The 12,850-nt window shown below is 42.0% G+C and overlaps 1 protein-coding gene across 15 annotated transcripts in view; it reads left to right on the top strand.

Moving 5' to 3' along the window:
• PCM1 (pericentriolar material 1) overlaps positions 1-12,850 on the top strand; it is an 869,560-nt gene that overhangs the window by 714,813 nt on the left and 141,897 nt on the right. For 13 of the 15 annotated variants that reach the window (XM_033944006.1, XM_033944000.1, XM_033944055.1 and 10 more), the window contains one exon: positions 4,613-4,675. The exons of the other annotated variants lie outside the window; for them this stretch is intronic. In XM_033944006.1, the coding sequence (XP_033799897.1) occupies positions 4,613-4,675 (63 nt within the window). The remainder of the gene's footprint in view (positions 1-4,612; positions 4,676-12,850) is intronic. 15 annotated transcript variants of the gene reach the window in all.

Here is a 12,850-nt window from a genome sequence, read left to right as displayed (position 1 = left end):
TATAATTTAGAAACTAGAATTGCAAGAAAAAATTAATATAGGGTTAGGATAGCTAGTTCAGATAATAAAAGTAATATCCTTTTTAAGCTCTGGCGTTCATTAACCTTAGTTAGCACAAATTCAAAACAAAACTGTATTCCAACTGCTGAGGAGTTAGCAAAATTTTTTAATAGTAAAATTACACTCATTAGAGATACATTTCCGATTGTAAACTCTGACGACTTCCTTTTAAGCCCCAATAGGCCCGCTGATGGTAATTCCAGTGAATCGTTTTTGGAACACCTTTGATCCTGTCTCAGAAACGTGAAAAGTTGAAAAAATACAGTTGTAAATTGGACCCAATTACTTCTTATCTTTTCGGAGGTACTCCTTTACAAGCTCTTATATGGCTGACTTTATTATTAAATCATTTTCTTGAAAATGGTTACTTTTCGTTGAGTATGGGGAACATAATTTTGACACCATTATTGAAAAGCGCCGATCTGGACCCTACAGTTCCCTTTCATTATCGTCCGATCGCAAGTATACCCCTTTTGACAAAAATGGCGGAGTCAATTATTTCTAGCCAACTTTCCAACTACTTGGAGAAATTTTCTATTTTGTTACCATTTCAACATGGGTTTAGACCAAACTTTAGTACAGAGACTCTCCTATTACTGTTAATCTTATAGATTCAAAATTAACAGATACAAATTGATCTGTTGGCTGCGTTTGATGTTGTTCATCACGACATTCTGATTCGTATGTTATCAGTTATTGGTTTAAACCAAGTTGTACTGAATTGGTTTAGTAAATTCCTCTCATTGCGATCTTATGAGGTATATTTGGAGGGTGAGACTTCCTCCAATTGGAAATCTAGCTGTGGGGTGCAACAGGGCTCTCTGCTGTCACCAATCTTGTTTAATGTATATATGACTTCTCTGAAAAATTTTTGCCTTTCATCAGCAGAGACTATATATACCTATGCAGATGATATTTTCATTTTATTAGAAGTTGATCCTGATCTTAACAAACCTGGTCCCTAGTAGTGCTGCTCGATTCACAATTTGAATCGATTCACCGGTTCATTTTGGGTGAATCAATTCGAATCAATTAAAAAAAAAAAAAAAATCGGCCTCCCAATTCATTGACTGACCCTCCCTCCTCTCCCCCCTAAAGCAGGATCGGCAGTGCTGCTTCTTACTGGAAGGCCGCTGCCGCTCCTACTTTAGAAGGCGAGGGGGGAGGGTCAGTTGGGAAGTGCTGTAGTGTCCAGCTTCCCCCCTGGCCTCCCGCGCCTCCATTTACCTGATTGCAGCAGGGAGCATCCTGTAGAAAGGATCGCGGGTACTTTTAGCCTGTACTTTAGCCTGTCAGCGATTCCCTCGCTCAGCTTGTCCACGATCCCCAACTTCCCTCACTCAGCATCAGCTTCCTTCGCTCAGCCTGTCAGCAATCCCCGGCTTCCCAGATTCAGGCTGGCTATCTGAGAGTCCCAGCTGTCCTAGATCAGGTTGTCAGAGCACCATATGCACTCTTGCTCCAGAACTGCCAAATGACCCAACTGCAAGAGGGAGATTTTCAGCCAGCCCCAGGATTCTGGCAGGTACTGATACCAGCAGCACTGATTGCAAATAGTGTAGGCACTCTTGCTCCAGCCTCAGGAGCTGTCTTCCCTCTGCCATGATCCTGCCTCTGATGTCAGAGGAGGGGCGGGACCGCGGCAGAGGGGCAACAGCTCCTGAGGCCTATGGCAACCTTCAAGGATCGCTAAAGTACCCACGATCCTTTTTGCAGGCTGCTCCCTGCTGCAATCAGGTAAATGGAGGTGTGGGAGGCTATGGGGGAACACACAAGCCTTCCGGGGGGGGTCGGTGCAGTCCTTCGGGGGGAAAGACCTTCAGGGGTGGGGGTGCAGGCCTTCAGGGATGGGGTGCAGGCCTTCGGGGGGAACAGAACTTCAAGTGGGGACAGACTTTCAGGGGAAGGGGCCTCAAAGAGACGTGCATATGCTGTGAGGGATGAAATAATGGGTCTAAAAAAAAGAGGAGAGGGAGAGAGATGGTGGACAATGAGATTTAGGGATGAAATGAACAGAAAGGGAGAGATGGTGGACCCTGGGGTGGTGGGGAAGGAGGGAGAGATGCTGGATGAAAGGGTAGTTGAGAAAAGATGGATCTGTGGATGGAGACGAAGAAAAGGAAAGATGCCAGACCTCCAGGGGAGAGAAGGGAAACGGAAGGGGAGGAAAGAGATATAAGATTGATGGTTAGCACGGAGAAAGAAGAAAAAGAGACCCTGGCAAGCAAGATAATAGAAGACAACCAGAGCCTGGGACCAACAAGATTTGAATAATGACCAGACAACAAAAGGTAGAAAAAATAATTTTATTTTCTGCTTTGTGATTACAATATGTCAGATTTGAAAAGTGTATCCTGCCAGAGCTGGTGTTAGACCACAAACGTGAGCTAGGATTTAACAGAGAGAGGAAAATTCTTTTTTGTTTGTTTATTTTGTTTACACCACAGCGCCATTGTGGAAAGAAGAAGGCAAAGGGGGTGAAGAGGCTATAAAATAAACCCACCAGGATGTTTTTTTAAAAAAAACACCCAATTAGGTGGAGAATCGAATTGAAAAATCAATTCAATAGGCTGAATCGAATCAAATTTTTTTTTCCTGAATCGGGCAGCACTAGTCCCTAGTATAGACTACTGCATTTCTAAACTTCAACTGTGGGCTTTGTCTATTCAAATGAAACTGAACGCTGCCAAAACCAAATTGCTTTGGATTGGGCCAAAATTAGAAAACCTCCCTTCTTCTATTACATTAAAAACAGGTATCACATTACATATAGATTTTTCATCTAGAGTCCTGGGTGTCATCTTGGACTCATCACTTATATTTCATGAACAAATAAATTCCTTGACAAAAAGTGTTTTTTCTCAGTATTGGTACAACCCACTGTGCTTTCTCAGCTAGATTATTGTAACTCAGTTTATTTGGGCATTAAGCAAAGCAGTCTAAAACGACTTCAGTTAATACAGAATACTGCAGCTAAGCTCATTTTTGGGAAACGAAAGTATGATTATGTTTCCCCTTTGTTGATAAAGCTTCATTGGCTCCCAGTTCGCTTTAGGATCTAGTTTAAATGCACATGCATAATCTTCAAGCTTCTCTATGGAATATTTGATCCTTTTATCCTCTTATGTTGGAATACCCTTAGACTTTGCCATTTGAGAAACACACAAAGATATAAGGTAGCATTCCCTTCCTTTAAGGGAATTAAATCTGCTGGGAAGCTCAGTCGATCTTTTGTTTTCAAGTTTGTAGAGATCTGAATGAACTTCCTGACTCCATTAGGCTTTTAGGCGAGCTGCAATTATTTTGTAAATTGCTGAAAACTTTGTTGTTCTCGCAATTTTTAAATGGTTTAACTACAGCCTCAACGAAATGATAATATTATAGTTATTTTTCTTATGTACTTTAGTTTTTAATTAGTTCTTTCTTCTCCTATGTTTTCTGCTATGTACTCTAATCTTAATTATATGTAAACTGGGAGATGACCCGGTATATAAACCAAAGATTAGATTAGATTTATGCTTCCATGATATCTTACATATCTTTTAGGCTTGGTTGTTATGCATGTCGCACATATATATATGTGTATCATGCCACCATTTTGCACTCTTTGACTAGGTGTGCTTCACGTTCCCACCAACACTATGCTTTTTCTTACACAGTCTTACTAGTCTCCCATTACAATTATGTATGACGGCACCAGTCACTGCCTTATCTTTATTGTCACTCGGGCCTAGTTTTATTTCACTTTTACACTTTTAATATTACATTTCATATCCATTGATTACATATTTCTATTCAATGGACCCCTGAGGAAGACAATAGTGTTGAAACACGGACTGTGTTTGGTCCAAATTCTCTCAGTATATTAAGTACTAGACATTTCCATGTAGATTATTAAGTTGTTTCAATAAAGCCTTCATCTTGGACATCGACTCTCCACAAATCTCTTGTCTTGGTTGATTTCCCTTTTTGTGGAGGAACTAGAGCCAACTCTCTTGTTTGGCTAATTTTTAAATAACCATTTTATAGAAATTTGAAGACAATAAAACAAGCAATCCAAGGCATGTCCAATTATAAAGAATAGACCACCATACAAGTTTTTGTTTGTTTTGGTTTTTATTAACAATAAATTTAAATCCAATATAATCTAGTCCCTGTCAGGAAGGGAGAAATCCTAGAAAATAGAAAAGAAGAAAAATTATTGCTCTCTTTATATAGATAGATAGATTATAGATTTACAGTAAATATAAAAATAGAAATAATGTAGAGAGAGAGATTGTAGTCTTTGTGGAGTCACATCTGTTGTTGTATTTTCTGAGAACAATCAGTATGTAGCCCCATCAACAATAAACGTTTTTAGAATATTTTTTCAGAGATAATTTGATTTTGCAAAATTTTATATTATCATTTCTATAATTTATTAATGACAAATACATAGCTTTTTAATTTTAGACTTTTGTCTGAAGAATTTAGTATGTCATAAAATGTTTTTTGTTGGTGTCTAAAATACTAGTTGTAGATTTATTTTAAAACAATGTGATTGTCTTTTTAGACAAAGAGAATTTGTGATGAAGACGCTTGTTCACCTGCTGGATATATTGATGATGAAGATAAAGTATGTAATGTATAATGTATTTTTCCTAAGAAAGCTGGTGTAGGGGGAATGATTTGTTTTATTAACAGGCTTGATTTTGCTTAAATGAATAAATTTAAAGATGCCCACCTAAAAGTGAGGCAATAGATATTAATTTATAGTCACTTGTTTTAATTGTTAAAAAAAACAAAACCCCTCTGAACTTTTTCTACCAATAACTACCATTGAAGTTGTTGGGTTGTTTTTTTTTTGGATGGAGGTTGCATCTCTGTTGTAATTTGAGAACAGAATTTCCCTTGTTTAAGTTATGGTGAAACTAAAAAGCATATCTAGAATGTGGTGACTAAATTCCCATGTTTGTTGGTTTGGTAGGCTTCTTTACTCTGAACTTCCGGAGTTAATGTAACATAGTAGATGATGGTAGATAAAGACCCGAGTGGTCCATCCAGTCTGCCCAACCTGATTCAATTTAATTTTTTTTTTAAATATTTTCTTCTTAGCTATTTCTGGGCAATTTGAGCTGATACTGGGAGTGACGCCGCAAAAGAAATTTACTGTAGAGTCATTTAATTTTTGAAAGTACTATGATAAAATAAGGAAAATGGTTAAAAAGAAGCTAAAAGGTTTAGTTGCAAAGGTTAAGACTAAACCAGGCTTGGATGTAATTTAAAAATACCATCGTGGAAGCCCAGACCAAAGGTATTCCATGTATCAGAAAAGGTGGAAAGAAGAGGAAACGAGAGCCAGCGTGGTTAAAAAGTGAAGTGAAAAGAGGCTATGAGAGCCAAAAAAACATCCTTTAAAGAATGGAAAAAGGATCTAAAAGATGAAAATAAGAAAAAACACAAGCACTGGCAAGTTAGATGCACAGCATCGATAAATAAAGCTAAGAAAAAATATGAAGAGAAACTTGCAAAAGAGGCAAAAGCTCATAACATTTTTTTTATCAAGCAGGCAGCATATTCTCAACATATGGGTGATGTCAACCATGGAGCTCCGATGCAGACAGCTTCACAAACAGACTTGTTTGAAGAACTTTAGAAAGTTTGTGACTGCTGCACCGTGCATGCGTGAGTGCCTTCCTGCCTGACATAGGGTGCACGTCTCCTCAGTTCTTAGTTTTCCACGGAGCCGAGAAGCCCTCGTTTCGACGCTCTACGTAAGAGTTAGTTCTTCTCTTGCCTTCTCTCACCTCGCCTCGTGTATTTTCTTTACAGGGTTGCTGTGTTTGCACGTATCATTTCATTTTTTTAAAAAATAAGTTTTGTTTGTTTTTTTGATCGTGTCATGGAAGGGCCTACTCCGCGGCCTCAGCCTGTAGGCTTCGATTTCGCTGCGGCCATGTTTCATTCCATGTCCCGGCCAGTTACAGTGTAGCCAGTATCAATGCGCGATCTCTATCACTGACCCCACGCAAGTGGTGTGTACAGTGTTTAGGACCTGACCATCGTCCGGAGTTGTGCACCCGCTATGCTACACTTCAAACTCGAGCCCTTAAATGTCTTCGAGCTCAGATTAAAAAAATATTCGGGGGAATGGATCGGCCTTTACCTAAGGCCTTGACCCCAATTCCGGCCTCGACCTCAACTCCAGCAAAGTCTTCTACGGGGCCAAAACCTGCAACCTCAACCTCGATCAAACCTTCCTCGATGAGGAAGTTTTTGTCTTTGGGGAAATCAGCTAACTCTTCCCCTGAGGCGCCGTTATCCTCGGTATCTCCATCAGATAAGATGCCACCCTTATAACCAGTGGGTCCGAGATTATTCAGGAAAGTGTCTCGAAATCGAGGCAACACTCTTCCTCGAGGTCGTCTTCCTCTGAGTCCAATTGTACCAGATTCAGTGGTCTCAATGCCGGCTTTGCAGAGTATGTTGGAAGTTATTCTGCATCAGGAGTTTGGTAACACGCTTACCAAATTAACTCCTGCCTCGACCCTGCTTCCTGCAGTCTAGCCTGAGCACTCAGCAGTAATACAAGGAGTCGAGTCCTTGAGAGTGCCTCGCGATCAATCTACACACTCTATGCAGGTGTTGAGTCTTTGCGAGTGCCTCAAGATACATCTGCACAAGCAGCTCAGTCCTTATCAGTGTCTCAACTTCAATCTCCAACTTCCAGCCCTACCTCTGCGTATAAGGCATTGCTTTCTTCGAGACACAGGGCAAGCACTTCTCAACATTCTTCATCGAGGCTGGATTCAAGATTACTAAATTGTTCTCCGAGGCACAGTTCATCTCCACACCATGTCTTGAGACATTCATTGAGGCCCAGGTCCTCTTCTCAAGACAGACCTTGTTTCTCAAGGCATGGAGAATCCTCGAGACAACCAGCTTCCTTGTTGAGGAAATCTACTGCAGAACCACAGCATTCTTGTTAGTCAAGTTCTTCTCCTGCGAGGTGTTCTTCTCCAGCTGGTTCTTCCAAATGGAAATGTTATGCTTCTCCGGCTCACTCCAGAAGTGGTTTTTCCTTGGCGTCTTTGCCTATGGATTCAGATCTCAGTTATCAATATTCCAGAGAGGCTTCACCTTCTTTCTCTACCATGAGAGGTACTTCAAGGGGCTCCCATAGAAACATAAAGATGACGGCAGATAAGGGCCATAGTCCCTCAGGTCTGCCCACTCTACTGACCCACCCCCAAGTCTACTATCTTAGGGATCCCACTCCTGGTGACAGGTTCCCTTGGCTTAACCCTCTAAGGGATCCCACATGGGCATCCCATTTGCTCTTAAATTCTTGCACGCTGTTTGCCTTGATCACCTGCACCGGGAGCTCGTTCCAAGGATCAACCATTCTCTCGGTGAAGAAATATTTCCTGGTGTTGCCATGAAATTTCCCGCCCCTGAGTTTGAGCGGATGCCCTCTTGTGGCTGAGGGTCCTTTGAGAAAGAGAATCTCTTCTTCCATCTCGATACGGCCGGTAATATACTTAAACGTCTCGATCATGTCTCCTGTCTCCCTACTTTCCTCGAGCGAGTACAGCCGTAAATTTTTCAGCCTTTCCTCGTACGATAGATCCTTGAGCCCCGAGACCATCCTGGTGGCCATCTGTTGCACCGACTCTACTCTCAGCACATCTTTTCGGTAGTGTGGCCTCCAGAATTGCACACAGTATTCCAAATGAGGCCTCACTATGGTTCTGTATAATGACATTATGACTTCAGGCTTCCGGCTGACGAAACTCCTGCGGATGCAACCTAACAACTGTCTTGCCTTAGAGGAAGCCTTCTCCACATGATCAGCAGTTTTCATGTCTGCCCTGATAATCACTCCCAAGTCTCGTTCTGTTGAAGTTCTAGCTAAGGTCTCACCATTCAAGGTGTAAGTTCTGCACGGATTTCTGCTGCCGAGGTGCATAATCTTGCATTTCTTAGCGTTGAAGCCCAGCTGCCAGGTTGAGGACCAAAGCTCTAACAAATGTAGGTCCTGTGTCATACTATCGGGTGACTTGCCATCTCTCACTATATTGCATAGTTTGGCGTTGTCAGCGAATAACGTTACCTTACCTTGAAGCCCCTGAGTTAAGTTACCTATGAATATGTTGAAAAGGAGCGGGCCCAAGACTGAGCCCTGCGGTACTCTTGTTCACCTTTACCTCAACAGGGCCTCCCCTCTTCTGCTTTGGTGTCCTTTACCAAATTTTTATGCCAAATGAGTAAAGATCTTAACATCACTTTGGAATCTGATTCAAAATACTCTAAGGATTTGGACTTGGAGGATGAGGTGTACAGTGTCAGCATCCATGGGACAAACATTGTTTTTTGTTACATAGAAGTTTCTGGACCCCTGTTTGTTTGTAGAAAGTAGATAGTTTAAGTCTAATAGATGCTGGCATTGTCATCTAGATATAGGGACACTGGATCATATGTTGTTTTATTGTCCTTTAATACTCAACTTTTGAAGGTCAATATGGGGACAGATTAATATCATACTAGAGTCATAAATTCCATTGACATATGATGTAGTCCAGTGGTCTCAAACTCGCGGCCCAGGGACCACATGCGGCCCTCCAGGTACTATTTTGAAGCCCTCAGTATGTTTATCATAATCACAAAAGTAAAATAAAACAGTTTCTTGATCAAATGTCTCTTTAGCTATAAATGACAATATTATTATTAAGACTTAACCAAAAGGAAAGATTTATAAACTATAAAGAGTTTTACCTCATGCAAAATTGTCATTTCTTTAATAAGACTTTAACTAATTTTTCTGAGGACCTCCAAGTACCTACAAATCCAAAATGTGGCCCTGGAAAGGGTTTGAGTTTGAGACCACTGATGTAGTCATATGTGGGATGATAATGCATATTAAACTCCCATTGGACTGATATAAATGTTGGCTTTTCCTTATTATGACTGGGATAGCTATGCAAATGGTTACTCGCAATTGGAAAAACTGCGATCACCTTAATTTTACTTTTTGGTGGGCGAATCTGTGCTTATGCTATAGTATGAAAAGATGAATGCTGATATGCTGGGGTACAATAAGTTATTTAAATTAGTTTGGGGTCCATTGACATCTTTTGTGGCTCCGTTATAGTTGTTTTTATTTATTATATATTTTTTTTCATTGATTAGCTCACACACATCCAGGGAAGGGTGGGAGGGTGAAAGGGAGGGTTTGTTTTTGTTCCCTAATGGAAGAATTGGATGGGAATGGGGGTTCATTTTTCTGTTTTATTATTGATTAATTATAAGTGCTTATTATGATTATTATTATATGTATGTATATTGTTTTGCACTTGTTGGCTTTGGAGAATTAATAAAGATTATAAAAATAAAAAAATATTTGTATTTGGAAGAACTGAGTATATCTCATCCTCCTAGAGATTCATTAAAATTACCCATGAATGACATTCTCACTCAAACTTTCAAAATAAATCTTGATACACCATATTCCATTCCTGCTGTGCCAGCCAAACTGGAATCTCAATATAAAATGAACCATTGTAAGGGATTTGAAAAGTCTAAACTATCCCATCAATCTCTTCTCGTTGAGTCTTCATTGAAAAGAATCAATCCGGCCAAGGTCTATGCCACAGTCCCACCTGGCCGAGGGGGAAGGTCCATGGACAAGTTTGGCCGTTGGCTATATCAAAATTCTATGATGACAAATAGAATTTTAAACTAAAACTTTGTCTTTACTTCATATCTCAAATATTGGGTCAATGCTATGCCCACTTTTTTCAAGTACCTCCCAGAACATCGCCTGCCAATCTAGGTCAACTTTGCATGCATATGGTCCAGGCTGCATATGATGCTTTTGAGAGGTCCTCCAGGGTCATTGTTTTCTCGGTGGCGATGCGCCATCTAGCCTGGCTCCACACCGTAGATATGGACCCAAATCTACAAGATCAACTAGCCAACATCCCATGCCAGGGCAATGAGTTGTTTGATGACTCTATTGAGGCAGCTATAAAACGCTTATCTGAGCATGAAAGTTGTTTGCCTCCATAGTCAGGCCAACACCAAAGCCTTCCACCTCTAAGAGTTATAAACCTCCTCCATCTTACCAGAGCATTATCTTCAGAAGGCTACACCTTATTCAAGGGTACATCCTAAGAACAACAGCAGCAACTGCACTGTAAACCTCAGACTCCTGCTGCACCTAAAGTTTCTCAGCCTTTATGACCTAACACAGAGCATAACCTCAATTGTTCTGCCTCTTTCCTCTCTTCTTCCCATAGGGGGTTGTCTCCTTCATTTTTATTAAAGATGGGAGCTCATTACATCCGATCTCTGGGTTCTCACTATCATCAGGGAAGGTTACTCTCTTCACTTCCTTCAGATTCCACCAGATCTTCCCCCAAGAGAGTATCCTTCCAATCTGTCGCAAACCACCCTCCTTCTTCAGGAAGCTCAAGCTCTACTTCATCTCTGTGCCATCGAGGAGGTTCCTCTGGAACAGCACAGCACGGGGTTTTACTCTTGTTACTTCCTTGTCCTGAAGAAGATGGGGGATCTGCGACCTATCCTGGATCTCAGAGCTCTCAACAAATTTCTTGTCAGAAAAAAATTTTGGATGCTGTCTCTCGCATCCTTGTATCCCCTTTTGGATCACAATTGGTTATGCTCTCTGGATCTCAAGGAGGCTTACACTCACATCCCCATTCATCCAGCCTCTCGCAAGTTCCTCAGATTTCGGGTGGGAAATAATAATTTTCAGTACAGAGTGGTGCCTTTCGGCCTGGCATCATCTCGGAGTTTTCACCAAGTGCCTAGTAGTGGTAGCAGCAGCTCTGCGCAGCCATGGTCATCATATTTGGATGACTGGCTCATCAAAACATTCAACATCTCAGGTGGTTATTGTAGCGACCCAATGGACTATTTGATTCCTCCAACATTTGGGGTTCGAAATAAACTTTCCAAAATCCCAGCTACAGCCCTCTCAAAATCTACCATTCATTGGAACTGTATTGGATACTGTGCGACTCAGAGCATTCCTTCCACAACAATGTCAGGATGTTCTCTTTCAGCTTTGTCAAAAAGTATCTTATCCCAGGACAAGCAGCATATTCTCACTGATGGATGATGTCACCAATGGAGGAGCCCCGGTATGGACTACTTTAAAAGTGCATCACTACTTTAAGAATTCAAAAAGTTTGTGATAGCCCAAACCACGTATGCGCAAGTGCCTTCCCGCTCGATGAGGGATCGCGGTCCTTTAGTTTCTTAGTTTCTGCGGAACTGAGAAGTCGCATTTCAACGGCTGTTGAAAAATTTTCTTTTTGCTGCCTTCCCGCTCTCACGGTTTTCTGACTTTTTTGTCAGTTTTTTCTTTTCTTTCGTTTTTAGTTAAAAAAAAAAACTACTAAACATTTATAGTTTAGCTCTTTTTCTTTTACTGTCGTCAGTTTGGCTTGGTGGGGCCATATGGGTTGCCATACTGTGTTCTCACCATCTTATGCCTGTTTTTCCATTCGGGTTTTCCTGCTATAGGAGGAGCCTTAGGCGCTTGGGCCAATCAGGCCCTAGGATCCTGTGAGTTGGGTAGGGGAGGGGCGGGCCTGCTCATTTGGACAGAGACGGGCCTGCTGGCCGGATGGTGCGAAGACCCATCCGACCAACTTGGCGGTAAGCTTCAGGGGGTTCCAGGTGGGGGGTACATTGGGGGGGTCAAGCAGGAGGGGGTGGGCATCCTCCTGCCGGCGATCTTCGGGTAGGCCGTTGGGGGGGGGGGCTGGGGAGGGCGGTTAGGGCATTTTGTTTGAAGGGTCCGGCAGGAGGGGTTGGGTACCCTCCTGCCGGCGATCTTTGGGGTGGTGGTTTCTTTCGGCAGGAGGGGTTGGGCACCCTCCTGCCACGAACGTCGGGGGGGTTGGGGAGACTGGCAGCCATGGTAATTGTGCTATCCCTCACTTTATTCTCAGCGAGACACATGATGGTTCTCCTAGGTCACATGACCTCTACAGATCATGTGACTCCTTTGCCAGTCTTCACCTCAGAATTCCTAAGTGGACCCTGGCGTCTCAGTGGGCGCAGGCTTTCAACCGACTTTCTCAGCACATTACAGTGACTCCTTCGTTGAGACAGTCTCTCTACTGGTGGATGCTTTCTTCCAAGCACTCCAGAGGTTTACTGTTTCGAACATCAGAAGGTCCTCAACAGATTCGTTGACCTACGCTTGTGGTGCTCATCTCGATGGTCTCCATACTCAAGGGCATTGGTCCAGCACAGATCGTCAGAGCCACATAAATCTGTTGGAACTCAGAGCAATTTTCAATGCTCTCAAAGCTTTTCAACATCCTCACGCTCAAGTAGTCCTCATTCATACAGACAATCAAGTCGCCATATACTATGTCAACAAGCAGGGAGGAACAGGATCCCTCCCTCTTTACCAGGAAGCTCAGAAGGTTTGGAATTTTTAATAGACTTGAAACTTGAATTGGGCAATTCTTCACAATGTCTTTCTGAAAGCAGTCTACATTCAAGGAGAGAAAAACTATCTGGCGGACAAATTGAGTCGTCTTTTACAGCCTCATGAATGGACACTCAATTCATTGTCTCTCCATCACATTTTTTCTCAGTGTGGAACTCCTCAAATAGATCTCTTTGCATCTCCCTACAACAAACTGCCTCAGTTTTGCTCCAGGATCTACTCTCCTCAACACCTGGAGGCAGATGCTTTTCTTCTGGAATGGACGAGAAAATTCCTATATGCGTTTCCTCCATTCCCTCTCATTCTCAAAACACTCGTCAA

This window comes from Geotrypetes seraphini, chromosome 1, assembly GCF_902459505.1.
Source record: "Geotrypetes seraphini chromosome 1, aGeoSer1.1, whole genome shotgun sequence".
In the NCBI taxonomy this organism is placed as follows: Eukaryota; Metazoa; Chordata; class Amphibia; order Gymnophiona; family Dermophiidae; genus Geotrypetes; species Geotrypetes seraphini.
The sequence above is the reverse complement of the archived record's forward strand: the minus strand, read 5'-3'. Positions and strand labels throughout refer to the sequence as shown.